This window comes from Nicrophorus vespilloides, unplaced genomic scaffold (genome assembly GCF_001412225.1).
Source record: "Nicrophorus vespilloides isolate i.1.1-1 unplaced genomic scaffold, Nicve_v1.0, whole genome shotgun sequence".
Taxonomy (NCBI): Eukaryota; Metazoa; Arthropoda; class Insecta; order Coleoptera; family Silphidae; genus Nicrophorus; species Nicrophorus vespilloides.
This window is the reverse complement of record NW_017099703.1, coordinates 38,190-54,070: the sequence shown is the minus strand read 5'-3', so window position 1 is coordinate 54,070 and position 15,881 is coordinate 38,190. Positions and strand designations below refer to the sequence as shown.

The 15,881-nt window shown below is 30.9% G+C and overlaps 1 protein-coding gene across 1 annotated transcript in view; it reads left to right on the top strand.

Annotated features, from left to right (window-relative positions):
• Window positions 1-5,264: 5,264 nt before the first annotated feature.
• Window positions 5,265-15,881, top strand: part of LOC108565259 — a gene marked incomplete at its 5' end in the record, with an annotated part of 13,938 nt that continues 3,321 nt past the window's right edge. Inside the window, 2 exons of the mRNA XM_017924614.1 lie at window positions 5,265-5,414; window positions 12,386-12,629. Of these exons, the coding sequence (XP_017780103.1) occupies window positions 5,265-5,414; window positions 12,386-12,629 (394 nt within the window). The remainder of the gene's footprint in view (window positions 5,415-12,385; window positions 12,630-15,881) is intronic.

Genomic DNA, 15,881 nt, shown 5'->3' with positions numbered 1-15,881 from the left:
TCAGGGTGGCTGTGCACTTTAGAAATTACGTCCTCGAAAGTTCATAGCAACTCCTGATGGTGTACAAAGAGGCGGAGGTCATATTATGTAATGCGCAAATTTGAAAATGACGTTTTCTATCGTGCGTCCGGATTTAGTTTGTAGACTAATGGGGTCTATATGGAAATCCCGACATTCGAAATCCCATCAACCATAATCCAGTATCAAAATCCTCAATTCATCTTTATAAATGGATCATATTTATTTGTATAATTTGGTTGTAGAATTGGTCCATAGTATACATGAGGTATACTAATTGAGAACAACTCCTCTCAGTTTCACTGCCTTCTTGTGATTGAATTATTTCGCAAAAGTTCATTTTTGCAAATCTTGATGATTTTAAGAGTTAATTAACTAGATAGTTTACTGTCGGGATTTTCGTCCTCGAAAGTTCATAGCAACTCCTGATTGTGCACAAAGAGGCGGAGGTTATATTATGTAATGCACAAATTTGAAAAAGACGTTTTCTATCATGCGTCCGAATTTAGTTTGTAGACTAATGGGGTCTATATGGAAATCCCGACAATAAAATTCCCTACATTCGAAATCCCGACAACCTTAATCCCAATAGTATCAAAATCCTCAATTCATCTTTGTCAATGCATCATATTTAGTGTATAATTTGGTTGTAGAATTGGTCCATAGTATACATAAGGTCTACTAATTGAGAAAAACTCCTGCGGGTTTCTCTTCTTCACCATTAAACATCCATGCGTACAAATTGTTTCACTGCCTTCTTGTGATTGAATTATTTCGCAATAGTTCATTTTTGCAAATCTTGATGATTCTGAGAGTTAATTAACTAGATAGTTTTAATTACTCTAGGGATTTTGATGCCGTCGAGATTTTGATGTTGTCGGGATTTATGTCCTCGAAAGTTCATAGCAACTCCTGATTGTGTACAAAGAGGCGGAGGTCATATTATGTAATGCGCAAATTTGAAAATGACGTTTTCTAACGTGCGTCCGGATTTAGTTTGTAGACTAATGGGGTCTATATGTAAATCCCGACAATCAAATTCCCGACATTCGAAATCCCATCTAGTATCAAAATTCTCAATTCATCTTTGTAAATGCATCATATTTATTTGTGTAATTTGGTTGTAGAATTATTCCATAGTATACATAAGGTGCACTAATTAAGAACAACTCTTCTCCGTTTCACTGCCTTTTTGTGATTGAATTATTTCACAAATATTAATTTTTGCAAATCTTGATGATTTTAAGAGTTAAATAACTAAATAGTTTTAATTACTGTCGGGATTTTCAGTGTCGGCATTTTGATTGTCGAAATTTTGATTGCAGCGCAGTATTCCCAAGTAAAACGTTATTAATAATACAATTTGGAAAGGCAAGTTTCAGGGTGGCTGTGCACTTTAGAAATTACGTCCTCGAAAGTTCATAGCAACTCCTGATGGTGTACAAAGAGGCGGAGGTTATATTATGTAATGCGCAAATTTGAAAATGACGTTTTCTATCGTGCATCCGGATTTAGTTTGTAGACTAAATCCGAAATCCCGATAATGAAATTCCCGACATTCGAAATCCCGACAACCATAATCCTAGTGTCAAAATCCTCAATTCATCTTTGTCAATGCATCATATTTAGTGTATAATTTGGTTGTAAAATTCCCGGCATTCCCCGGCATTCCCGGCATTCCCGGCATTCTAAATCCCGACAACCATAATCCTAACAGTATCAAAATCCTTAATTCATCTATGTCAATGCATCACATATATTTGTGTAATTTGGTTGTAGAATTGGTCCATAGTATACATATTGGTCCATAGTATACATATTGGTCCATAGTATACTATGGATAGAGAACAACTCCTTTCGGTTTCACTGCTTTCTTGTGATTGAATTATTTCACAAATGTTCATTTTTGCAAATCTTGATGATTCTAAGAGTTAATTAACTAGATAGTTTGAATTAATGTCGGGATTTTTAGTGTCGACATTATGGTTGTCGGGATTTTGATTGTCGGGATATCTGTTGTCGGGATTTTGATCAGATCTGAGTCTAATGATGTACGTACATCAATGTATTGATTGCGTAGGCATTATCTAAGGTGTATTATACAAGCATAGTAGCATAACTTCGTGAGTAATGAGTTCGGGCATGGCCGCAAGATACGGCTGAACTGTCGGAACGGATCAAACTGTCAACTGTAAAGATGCACTGCCGTGCCCAGATCGAAACACATTTACCAAAGTTTTGGTACTTTCTCTCTCCCTCGCTTACTCTCATCTATCTCTCATTCACTCCCTTCACCCCTTTCCATCGAACGGCATATACACCACAATGCACATACCCACAACACAACACGACACCGAAACCTATCGAATCACACACCGACAGCCGCTCTGAAACTCCAATCAAACGCCCTTTGATTCGATCACGTAAACTTACTGCAATTTGCATAACACCCTCACCGCAAATCAGACGCCCACGAATCCATCTTCCTCCTCCACTCGTGTCGTATTTACACGTATTTTTAACTGTACGCATATTACGTAAATAGTGCTCCAAGCGGCGATAACTTACTGCGTTATGACACGTTTACAAATTTTAAAATTAGACTTAAGCTATTTTCGAAATGTCACGTATTTATATACATAAATAAAAAATGCATATGTGATGCGATCGTCGTAGCTATTTTTTATGGTTTAGATTGAATAATTAATTACCGGATTTCCCAAAAATAAACATGCATGTAAATAGTATAAGATGTCAACAAATCATAATTTTATAGCCACTGAAATAGAAATAATATACTTATATTTTTTTTATTAGATTTTTTATATTTTCTCATTATATTATGTAATCAACATTCTTATCATTAAAATATCTTCAATTTAAATTATAATTATATAAAGTTGTACATTCTATCTATAAATAAATTTGAAATATGACAAAATTGTATTTGGTTTGTAACTTTGTAAACTTTGTATAAAATAATTCTAGTATCAAAACAATTAAAATTTTAAATTTGTATTAGAAATATTTTAATATATTGATAATATTTAATATAAAACTTATGAATTTTCATAATTAATGGTTTTACAATATTTTTTCATATACAAAATTTCAAGTAATTAAATTAATTAATATTTTTGTTCTATTTTTTTAATAATATATTAATATGCTTCATATCTAAATATTTATTCTTTAATTAACTATTTTTAAATGGATTTTAATAATTGATGACCTAAGTCTTTCTGCCTACAATTATTTCAATTTACAGATTTTATAAATATATAATTTGATGATCAATATATTGTGATATTTTATTACGTATATTAACTTTTACATCAAATTTTAAAAATAGTATTACAATTCTTATTATAGAGTCAAACACAATACATTTTCATTAAAAAGTCCCTCAGAAATTAAGTTCAACTATGAGAAATAATAGTAATAAATATGAATGTAGAAACTTACAAATTTTGATAAAAATGTCGAAAATTGAAATAATCTTAGATTTTGACGAATACAATTTTGCGATATTTTATTTACTTTTACTGAAGTTCATTTTTAGAAATAGTAGTACAATTTTTAAAAAGATTCAAACACAATCAATTTTCTTTAAAAATTGACTTAGAAATGTAGTTCAACGTGAAGAAGAAATAGCAATAAATAAACTTTTAATAATTTTGATAATATTGTTGCTAATATCAAAAATTCAAAATATTATCCTAAGAAATTAAAATAATCTTAGATTTTGACTAATCCTATTTTTAAATATATTTTTATGATAATTTCATTAATATTTTGAGATATTTTATTTACTTTTACACAATTTTAATTTATTTCTTGTAATTATAGAATTAGAAGAACAGTTTTTATAAGAGACTGAAAAAAAGGCTTCTAAATTAAGTTCAACTATTTGAAGGAGGAAATTGGAATAAATACTAAAAAAAAGATCTTAATATTATCCTAAAAAATACATTAATCTTAGATTTTCACTAATCCAACTAAGTTTTAAAACGATTTAAAATAAAAAATATTGAAATTTATAACACAATTTTTGAATACACAATAAAATATAAAGAAAACGCAACCAAATTTTAATTCAAATATTTTCTATATGAAAAAAAAAATGATTATAAAGATAAATTTATTATAAATTAATAGTAAATAAATATTGTATATAATAAATACAGTGGAACTTCGCTTAACAAGTTTAATCCGTTCCAAAATTTCCGGATTTTTACTCGTATAGTAAAACATAAAAAATACACATAATATGTGTATACAAGTTTTGAACATGATGTAGCAGGAGCACAATCTGAGACTTCTACTTTCCTTGTTACTCATTATGCGAAACGTTGCACGTTAAGCAATTCATTTTGCTCGTTAAGCGAGGTTCTACTGTATCTAATTTTATAAGGACTAATTAACAAAAAAAAACATGTTAATTAATTATTAGTTTCAGTACAGATAATCTTTATATTTATGTTCTTAATAATATTTATATATAATTGATTTATAATATTCATTAAAATATTTCTTTTCTAAGAAAAACATTTTCTAAAAAATGCGTTTACTGAAGGAAAAATTTGAAATAAGGAAAAAGAAGTACATTTTCTCAGTGAAATTCTGAGAGAAAGAGAGAAAAAAAACTTGCGACGTCTGGAGAGTTAATATGAACTGAATGCGACAGTTATTTGGCAAGTAAATTGCGAGAGAACCGTTCTTGGAATTGGTTTTTCTTGATGCCCCTAACTACTGTTGGCCCGATGAACATAAATTCCCACCGAGACTATGATAAACAGGCGCACACACCGAAAGCGCGCAAAGGAATAATAATAATGGTAGAAAACAAAAAAGATAAAGATAACCGGAAGATAAAGGCCATAATTATGAAAAACACCGTTGGAAAAGCGAGCGTAAATCAATCTTGGCTGGCCTCGGTACACATATTGATTTATATTTTTAATTAATGTCGTTAATTAACGAAAATAATCGCCGCGTTTTGCTCCGTTCGCTCCGGGCATTCCTCTTCATCATCTTCCACCCCGCATTATCTTATCAAATTTAAACCCAGGGATTACAGCAGAGTGGTTGGAGTGAGAGAAAATAGGCATTCATCTCCATCATTTAGAGATAATTGCGACAATTAATAAACGCCGGCACAATTATAATTTGTTGTTTCAACCATTATTATTGTTTGCTTCGCCGCAACGCCGCAAATTCCCTCTCTGATCCATACTATATGTGTTTATGTCCTTGTTATAGATGTTCCTGAAGGAAAGCCGGAAGTGTTCATAGAAAAGGATATGTATGAAATAGGATATACGTTGAGAGGAAATTGCACGTCGCCGCCATCCTATCCAGCCATTAATTTAACATGGTTTCTCAACGAGAAAAAGGTATGTACCAAAATCCTTCAATCCATCTCACAAAACTCGATGTGTTTTATAAAATAAAATCGATAATTCTTAATTAACTTTCCTAAATAAATCCATAACGAGCTTTAAAAAAAATACAAAAAAAAAACATATTTATATTTCTTTTTTGTTTCATCATCTTCCCTTGTCAATTAATTTTAATTGTGATTCGAATTTTCTTCCGTCTTCTTTTTGTTGTTTTTTTAATTAGCAGCAAAAGTTAATAAAATGACACGAACTGACGGAAATTCGTCGCCAGTGCGACTTTATGAGAATAAATTCAATTATGTTAATTGCAGATTGTTAAATTAAAAAAAAATAATAAAACAGCGAAGAAGGAAATGCGAGGGTTGGAAAAAATGTGTTTTTTTTTAATGCGTTTGATGTTGTTCATCAAAGTTAACGCATTTGAGAATTTGTTTGCGTTAACATTTTAATAACAAGTATTATAAAACAGTTTTTTTCTTCTGAAGTAAAAAATAATTTTGTTTTAATAATTAATGTTTTAAGAAAAAATGTTGATCATTAAATTAGAATCTTTCTAACTGAATTGCATACTTTAATTATTTAATCCGGATTATATAAAAAATAATTATAATACACTTATTTTAAAATTTTTGTATAATATTTGGATTATTCAAACATTTTGAGAAAATTTATAGGAAACAAAATTCAATTTAAAATTCAATCAATGTTTGAGTTTTTTTTGTTATTTGTAGTTCGTAGGCGTAATAAATTTATTCTCGTTATTTATACCAAATCTACCGCACCAAAAAAAATATATGAACGGGAGATAACAAAAAAAAATAACGCGTTTCGAGTAAAATATGATGGGGGAGGCAATCAATTGGAAATCTTTCAACTAAATTACACAACCGAACCGCAAAAAAAAAATATGAAAGAGAATGTTCGATATAGCTGAAATATATTTATGAATATAAAACTGCGGCAGTAAAATTGCTTGTTTTTTTTTTCTCATATATAATTTTTTGTAATGCTCAGAATTTGTAACAGATTTATTAATAGTTATTATATATTTTAAATATTTTTGCAGTTTCTTTTTTGTAAATTAAATGAAAATGTGAAATTTAGTTTTAATGTATGGAAACTTTTAACAAAATTGTAATGGAATTATTAAAAACCGCATAAAAAAAAATCGCACAAAAAAAATATTCAAAATTTTCATACATTCTTACAAGTAACAAATAACTTTGTATAATACATTATGGAAACGTTTTTAATGCGTTTTATTCGTCAGAGATTTACGAAATATATGAGAAAGTACATCCAAACAAAATAAATAATTAAACCGCATAAAAAAATCGCACAAAAAGGACCTCACAAGAACAGGTTCTATTGTATTTTTTTTCTGAACAGTCAATGTTTTTTTATAATTATAACAAAATTGTAAATATTGTTTCAACCATTTTAGTTAAAATTGTTAATTACAATATTATTACAATATTTGTTAAATTTGTTAAAAGTATTGAATTTTGAAAAAACTATACAATTGGATTTGAATGTAACATTTCTTGAGATTCAAAAAAATTAAGGAATTCATTAATGTATCTAAATTTTAATTTTACCAATTTTTTTTTATAGAAAATTTAAATAAATTTAAAATTTAAATAAATAATCAAATGTTACATTTTTTTGTCAACTTATCTTAAAAAAAATAAGATTTATGTAATTTTACAACTAAATATTAGCTTTCAAGTATATTTTTCGAATTTATACCTAAAGAAATACGAAATAAGAAACTTCATTTTTCCAAAATAATGTATTCTATTAATAATTAGAATAATTTCTACAAATTATAGACAAACTTTTCCCATTAGTTACATTTATTTAAAAAAAAAACTAATGTATGAAGAATTTGTATTTTTTTTATTAATTATTGAATTTATACAAAATACTAAACTTGATTTTAGTTAAAATTGTTAATTATTATAATATTTGTTAACAACTAATGTTATGTTACTTTTAAATAGATAAAAATATTTTAAAGAATTGAATTAAAAAAGCTAGACAAATCTTAATCACAGTTCATAAGTTAATAATTAATTATTGTTAAATGAAAAATAGAAATTAAAAATAATTCACAAATTCTTCAATATTGGAAAAAAATCAAATTTTGTAACAATTATATAAATAATTACAGACAAATAAATATATAAAAGGTTATAGTACTAATGGTTTTATGTTTCCATTACATTATACATTAAACCGCACAAAAAAAGACTTGACTTTAAAGAGAAATATCTAATATTAATATAAAAGAATAAATAATTTAGTGTACTAATATGAAAACTAGTGTGTAGCTACCTTTATTTTTGAAAAAATGATATCTTTTAATCTTTAAAATTTGTATAGTGATTCGAGTCAAATTCGTAAACATTGGAGCAATATAATTAATAAAGTTCACCTATCCTTCATTTTACATGGTACTTTTTTACACGTTATCAATTTTGCACGGTTTGAATGCATGCTTTAATTTTGTTCATTTTTTTTCCATAGTTTTTGAACTATACGGTTTTACATTCAGAAAGTTACAAAATACAGGTATAACCCAACTTACGAACTAGTTCTGATCCGAAGGGTTGTTCGTAAGTCGGGAGAATTAAAAAAAATCAAAATATACTCATCTTACCACACTTTATCATGGTTTTTACGTTTATATATATTAAATTCCGTATTATTGACTACATAAATTGATTAAAATAAAATACTTACTTAGAAATACTTTTCAATGTAGACATCACAATTATTTCATAAAGAAACGACAAAAGAAACAAATGCAATAAAACAGACTGTACATCTTCTTCAAATATTATATTTTATTAAAGAAAATTTTCAATTTTTCTTTGGACAGTTAATTTTTTTATCACTATATATTTCCTTATAACAAGTAAGATTGTAAGTCCGGGAGTTCGTAAATCGAGGAATACTTATATTACAGTGTCGCGTAGTGTGTAGAAACCTTTATATATTATTTTTTTGCTATTTGTGTCCAATTGGAAAAGTTCGTATAAATTGTTAATTATTGAAGCAATTTTCGCATCAGAATTGTCCGCAATTAATGGATTTATCGCAAAAACGGGCATCTGTTCGCGCGAATTTCATTTCATTTCGTTTCGGTTCGGTAAATTTATTTATTAGTTTCGAGGCAGTTTTTCTCGCCCATCGGGCGTAATAATAATAAATAAAATGTCGCCAATGCAATTGTGTAACCCCCTCGTGTGAATGTGCATGTGCATGCGCGCATATATACAGATGGTGCATGTATATAGGAGAAATAGAGATAGTATATAGATATGAAGTGGTGGCACAAAAGCCGGACCGGTCATTAATTTAATTCGTTAATTAATTACAGTCGTGTATCCGGAAATTTAGCAACACCAGCACAAGTATTGTAACAATTAAAATGACAAATGCAATTGCCACCATAAATCTAAATTTTAAATAAATAACAACGAGGAGATAGGGTGTGTATGTGTGTATATGAAAGAGAGAGAGAGTGGGAAGGGGGATGATGATGACAACGGAGGCATCGGCGGCGCCCCCGAAACAAGAAAATGATGTATGCTTTCGGGCGTCTCGTGTACCATTTTAACTGGCTAATAACTAATGAAACCTAGTTAGTAACTCTCTCACTCTCTGCATTTGTATGTGAGGTTTGTATTTTTGTTTTTCGTCGCACCCTTGGGAGATGATGAATAGGTGGATGCCATTGTCACTTGAAGTGACGCGCGTTAGGGGGGATGGGTGAGCATCCAGATGGCGGATGGGGAGGATGAGGCTGAGCATTCCCCCCAGGCTGACAACCGCTGATAATAAAACCAACCCTGCAATACACTCCGCGTCGGATAATTATGTATAATGTCAACACGACGACGATATTAGCAACCCTGATTTATTCCGACCTACCCTCCAACGTTTCTCTACAACCACCCCTTTTTTTCTTTCTCTCTATATACTTTTTTTTTCTCGTTCCAACTCTTTCCGTGCCGCAGGGATTTCCACCTCTAAAAATGCAAATACCAAAGCCGGTTATAAACAAGCAATTATTTCACGCAAGTTGACTGCATGTACGAAAACGACGGAAGGGAAAAAACAACTTGCACACGCGGACACTTTAAAACGCACTTGAACTACTGCAGCTCAGTTAACCACAGGTTTATTCCACCTGAGTCAGAAATGAGCGTTTTATATATTACATCTCTGTAAATTAACGAATTAATGCATTATTCACACAGTAAATGTATGTAAATTTGCTTTTTGTTAGTAGTTTCAAAGTATTTTGAAACATTTTACCTGAAAATCTTTTACAGAGAAGTGACCGTAACTAAATTTATATAATTAATCAAAACCTCTTTGTTTTATCAACTTAGAATTAAAAAATATTTAAGAATTTAGATTTTTTAGTTTTTCTCAAATAATTTAATCTATTAATAATTATAATAATTTCTACAAATTTTAGACAAACTTCTATCAAAAGTTCCATTTACCTTAAATACACCTTATTTCAAAATATAAGAAATAAAAATTTGCAAATTCACAAACTTTAATTACCAAATCAAACAAAACTTTACTGTTTTGTTTTAATGATTCAATTTGAATACAAGAAAAAAAGAAGTTTAAACATTTAATTATCCACATACAATATTTTGTTCAAATTACATTAAGTTAATTTTAGTATAAAACAAGTTTAAAAGTTTGAACTATTTCATCATTATATAAATGAAATAATAATTTTATTCAAAGTTTTATTTCTACCAAATATTTTATATAAAATTGTCACAATTCTGTCCAATAAACATGTTTAATAATAAGACTTTCTATATAAATTAATTGTAAATAAAAATGTTAATTGTTCTTAATGTGGTTAAAATTGTTTGGTTATATATCACGATAGAATTGTCCGGTTGGTTATGATGTAATTGCAAAAGCGTACACGCATCGCAGAATCGATGTCATTACAGTTCGCATTGAAATTAGCTTTAGTATTGTAAACACGGTTTATCATAATCAACATATTTGGTGGAAGTGAGCTCGTTTTCGGCGTGCTAAAATATGACACCTAATACATCATAAATCACAGATTCTAGGGGAGTAGGAATATTATTACACTTTCATATACATCCTGCGGTTTTCATATATGATGATGATATAGATTATCTACATAACATTAAACATGCATCAACTACAACAAAATTACAGTATTTATATTAAATTAAGATCTATATTTGTTTTAATGATATATTTTAAGAAACTAAAAATATGTGATATTTTCTGAAAGATTATAGTTTTCATTTGGTGAGAATTTAGTGTGAGTCTGCAAATGAACTATTTCATAAAATCGGAGCCCTCGAGTTTTCCGATAAAATCCCCTATATATTAGCTCGAAAAGGGATGGTGGCATAACTGGTGGTGGCGGAGGATCCGAGGTGATGGCAATCTCCGAAACGTACTCCCTATTCCCTAATCACCGATTCCATCAATCAACTCAACTTTTCAATTAGGCCTGGCGCGTAACATGCCGCCGCCACCGCAATTTTTCACGCCTCCGGCCCCCCCAAATTTCCTACGTTCAATTGCTTCCTTCGTTTTTTTTGTCATCCTCGTCGCGTCTCCTATATCTATATATTTTTTTCATTTGCCTCCGCCTCGTTGTGTTGTTGTTGTTGTTGTTGGATGTTGTTGAGTATGAGCGATGCGTTGCGCCTGGTGTCGTCGGTTCGGAACTTGTGTGAGAGATGAGCGCCTCTGGTGACAATAATGAAGTCACGTAGGTATCTTGCGTTGGTGTGGATGTGGATGGATCTGCTGGTGACACCGCCTCCGGCTTCCAACACACATACACAACGCCAGAGAAAAATGAAGAAGAAAAAAAAAGAAGAAGAGGAAGCTGACTGGCGTTGATAAAAATTAGAGTCACGATCGCGATGCCAGCAAGAAACCAACGTCGTAACTTCCTTCCAATACACCCCTTGATACGCCACGCCGCCTCTCTCTTTCTTATCCAAAACGATGGAAAGATATGCACGCGGAATCCGGCCGCAACTTGTAAATTGAATATCACGTTTAAACTTCTGATGTCGCCTTCTTATTATTGCCAGCATTCTCAGCGAGGCGGTAATCCAGATTCCCGAACCGGGAATATATTGATTCAAACTTTATTATCATAAATTTCCATATTCTCTGCACGCTGCGCCAACCATCCTCGACGACCTCCATCTCAGCACGACGTCCCTCCGAACCACCACCCCTTCGTACCACCCAGACTAATTCACCAGGCGCGCCGAATTTATTAACGATAAACAATTTCATAGATTCACCCAAATTTAGTTCAGATCTTAAGCTCTAATAAAGACCAGAGAGCATAAGTTATGACCCAAATTTTCAACTACCATATTTTTAGCTTAGTTCAAATATTTTACCTACTCGATATTCAATACATTTAAGAGTATTTGATAAATAGATGATAGATTTGAAGAGATATTGGTTCAATAATACCGAAAAAAATTACTTACTTGTACTTAAAATTTATTGTTGAGTTAGAGGAAAATATATTATTTGTACTGTATTGCTACTAAAATGTTTATAGGTGATGAGGTCTTCAGGCTTTTTATGCTTTGACCTATAAGAAACAGAACAAATAAAGTCTGGTTCTGGAATGGTAATAGGTAACACCGGTACCCCCGTGTTCTATATATCCCGAAAGCTATTACTATGTTCGGCGATATAAATAAGGATGAAAGAAAAAAAGAAAGAGTATGTCTATCGTAGTAAATCTGGAGTCGCGCCATTAGGATTCCGGTCGTTTCTTTATTTTTATGGTCACCACAGTAAAGAAAAAGAGAAGAGATGTAGAAGAGTTCTCGTTTTTATTCGGCTGTATAATCGAATAGAGCAGAGTGTAATAAAGTTTCTTTTTTTTCTCTGCGTTTCAGGTGAATGAGAGCTTCATGATGAGGCTGGCCGATCCGGACAACCCGGAGGATCGCAGGAATCCGCTGACCACGGTGGCCGGACTCGAGTTGGAGATAGATGGCGCCACATTTCAGTCGGGCAAAGCTCGGATCAGATGCGTGGCCGACTTGTTCAACATCTATCAAGCTCAGGAAGACGTAGTGCTGGAGGAGGAGAGACCCAGGCCGAGACCCTCATCGGTCCTGGGTACGAGAGATTCATCAGGTAAAACGAAATCACCCTCGCTCACCCTCCTCATCCACCTGAAAGCAAGCAACCTCGAGCAAACCCACATGCACACGCTTCTAGTTCGCTAACTAAATTATCCCCCCAGATGAAATATTCAATATGCGCTTTCGAGTTTTCCAATTAAAACTTTACGCGGAAACGTAAAAACGTCGAATATTGCGAGGACACTGGGCGGAAACCGCGGTTTTTCTTATATTCCACTTCGCCCAGTTCCTTCAACATACATACACACAAATTCGAAATGCTATCCTGCTGTTTCGTTTTGTTTAGTTTTATTTTTATTATTATGGGCGCCATGTCGGAGGGAATTCAATTACCTTGCATGCATCAGTACGTAAGAATCGGTCTCGCAAGACAAAAATGGGGGATGATTTCCCAGCGGGAAATGGGAACCAATACCGCGCGCGCGTATCTATATATCTCTAGATACACTCGGCAGAAATACATCTGGAGCTTTGTCAAAAAAAATATAGTATACACGTCCATATAATAAAAATTGGGATGCTTTCGCTACGAAATCTATCCGACCAAAGCTCCTAAATATCACTTGACAACTTTTCCTACATATGCAACATATTTCAGTTATGTATTTCATGTTACATCATATTCTTCATCCTGTGAATTTATATCTAATTAGAACTTGTTACCAAAGAAATTATAAGTGCTTTATACCTGTCACGAGTTGACAGAAGTCACTCTTTCAGTTACCACAGGTTGCTTAACTTTTATCAACTTCAAAACACCAACCACATACATTTCTCAGAGTCATATTCAATTAATACTTTTTCATTTTACTTGACGTGTTTTCACATTATATCACGTTTAAATAAGAAAGTTTCCATTTAAATTAGCTATAATAAAACAACATTAATTAACTTAAAACATCACAGAAACTTATTTTAGGTAGAATAATCTCATATTAATTTCTTAAAAAAAGGCTATTATTTCTATTTTACTATTGCCTCACGTGTTGTCATGCCAAATCACTTGAGGCGTTTTTATTAATCATGAGTCAAGTCATGTTAAGTCAAAATTATTAAATCTAATTTGTTTAAATTCAATATATTTATTATTTAATGTTTGTTAAAAAAAATCATTTCTATCATAGAAATTTGTACAAAGTCATGCAAATTGTGTCAAAAAAAAACTACAGAAGCTAGTGAATATAAAAGAATTTATTAAGACTTACAAAGTTACTCTAAATAATCTTAAAACTGATTTTTCACGAGGCAAAAATTGTAATTCTCCCATTTATAAACAATTCCATTAGCTTTCGCGCAAAGTTCAAAGATTGCTCTGCAACGACATTTTCCACTCCAGGTTTTTATCGTAGAAGAAAGGAAAATGCGGAAAAATTTGGTTAATATTATTGTAATATTCCACTTCCAAAAACATTGTTACACACAGAAATAGGGTTGTAAAAAAAATAAACTGGAAGGAACACGAATTTTTTCAATTAATATTTCTATAGTCCGAAGCTGTAGGAGAAGAAAGAATAGTAATAATAATAAAAGTGTATGAAATATTATTTTTTTTAAATGAAATACAAAAAAAAAACTACAGAAGCTAGTGAATATAAAAGATTTTATTAAGACTTACAAAATTACTCTAAATAATCTCAAAACTGATTTTTCACGAGGCAAAAATTGTAATTCGCCCATTTATAAACAATTCCATTAGCTTTCGCGCGAAGTTCAAAGACTCCTCTGCAGACATTTTCCCTCCAGGTTTTTATCGTAGAAGGAAGGAAAATGCGGAAAATTTTGGTTAATATTATTGTTGTAATATTCCACTTCCAAAAACATTGTTACATACAGAAATAGGGTTGTAAAAAAAATAAACTGGAAGGAACACGAATTTTTTCAATTAAAATTTCTATAGTCAGAAGCTGTAGGAGAAGAAAGAATAATAATAATAAAAGTGTATGAAATATTATTTATTTTAAATGAAATACAAAAAAAAACTACAGAAGCTAGTGAATATAAAAGATATTATTAAGACTTACAAAGTTACTCTAAAATGCGGCAGGGAATTCGAAATTAAAATTCTTAATATTTTTCCCTCTTCGTGAGAGACGAAGAGGGAATGACACACGCGGAATGGAGCGAGACGAAAAAAGGATGTTTATTCTTTTTTTTCTTTCTTCTCCTACAGCTTCTGACTATAGAAATTTTAATTGAAAAAATTCGTGTTCCTTCCAGTTTATTTTTTTTACAACCCTATTTCTGTGTGTAACAATGTTTTTGGAAGTGGAATATTACAACAATAATATTAACCAAAATTTTCCGCATTTTCCTTCCTTCTACGATAAAAGCCTGGAGGGAAAAATGTCGTTGCAGAGCAGTCTTTGAACTTCGCGCGAAAGCTAATGGAATTGTTTATAAATGGGAGAATTACAATTTTTGCCTCGTGAAAAATCAGTTTTAAGATTATTTAGAGTAACTTTGTAAGTCTTAATAAAATCTTTTATATTCACTAGCTTCTGTAGTTTTTTTTTGACACAATTTGCATGACTTTGTACAAATTTCTATGAAGATAAATGATTTTTTTAACAAACATTACATAATAAATATATTGAATTTAAACAAATTAGATTTAATAATTTTGACTTAACGTGATTTGACTCATGATTAACAAAAATTTAATTATTTAGATGAACTTAGTCACGTGATTTGGTATGACAACACGTGAGGCAATACTAGAATAGAAATAATAGCCTTTTTTAAGAAATTAATATGAAATTATTCTACCAAAAATAAGACTCTGTGATGTTTTAAGTTAGTTAATGTTGTTTTATTATAGTTAATTTGAATAGAAACTTTCTTATTTAAACGTGTCATAACGTGAAAACACGTCAAGTAAAATGAAAAAGTATTAATTGAATATGACTCTGAGAAATGTATGTGGTTGGTGTTTTGAAGTTGATAAAAGTTAAGCAACCTGTGGTAACTGAAAGAGTGACTTCTGTCAACTCGTGACAGGTATAAAGCACTTATAATTTCTTTGGTAACAAGTTCTAATTAAATATAAATTCACAGGAGAAGATATGATGTAACATGAAATACATAACTGAAATATGTTGCATATGTAGGAAAAGTTGTCAAGTGATATTTAGGAGCTTTGGTCGGATAGATTTCGTAGCGAAAGCATCCCAATTTTTATTATATGGACGTGTATACTATATTTTTTTTGACAAAGCTCCAGATGTATTTCTGCCGAGTGTATCTA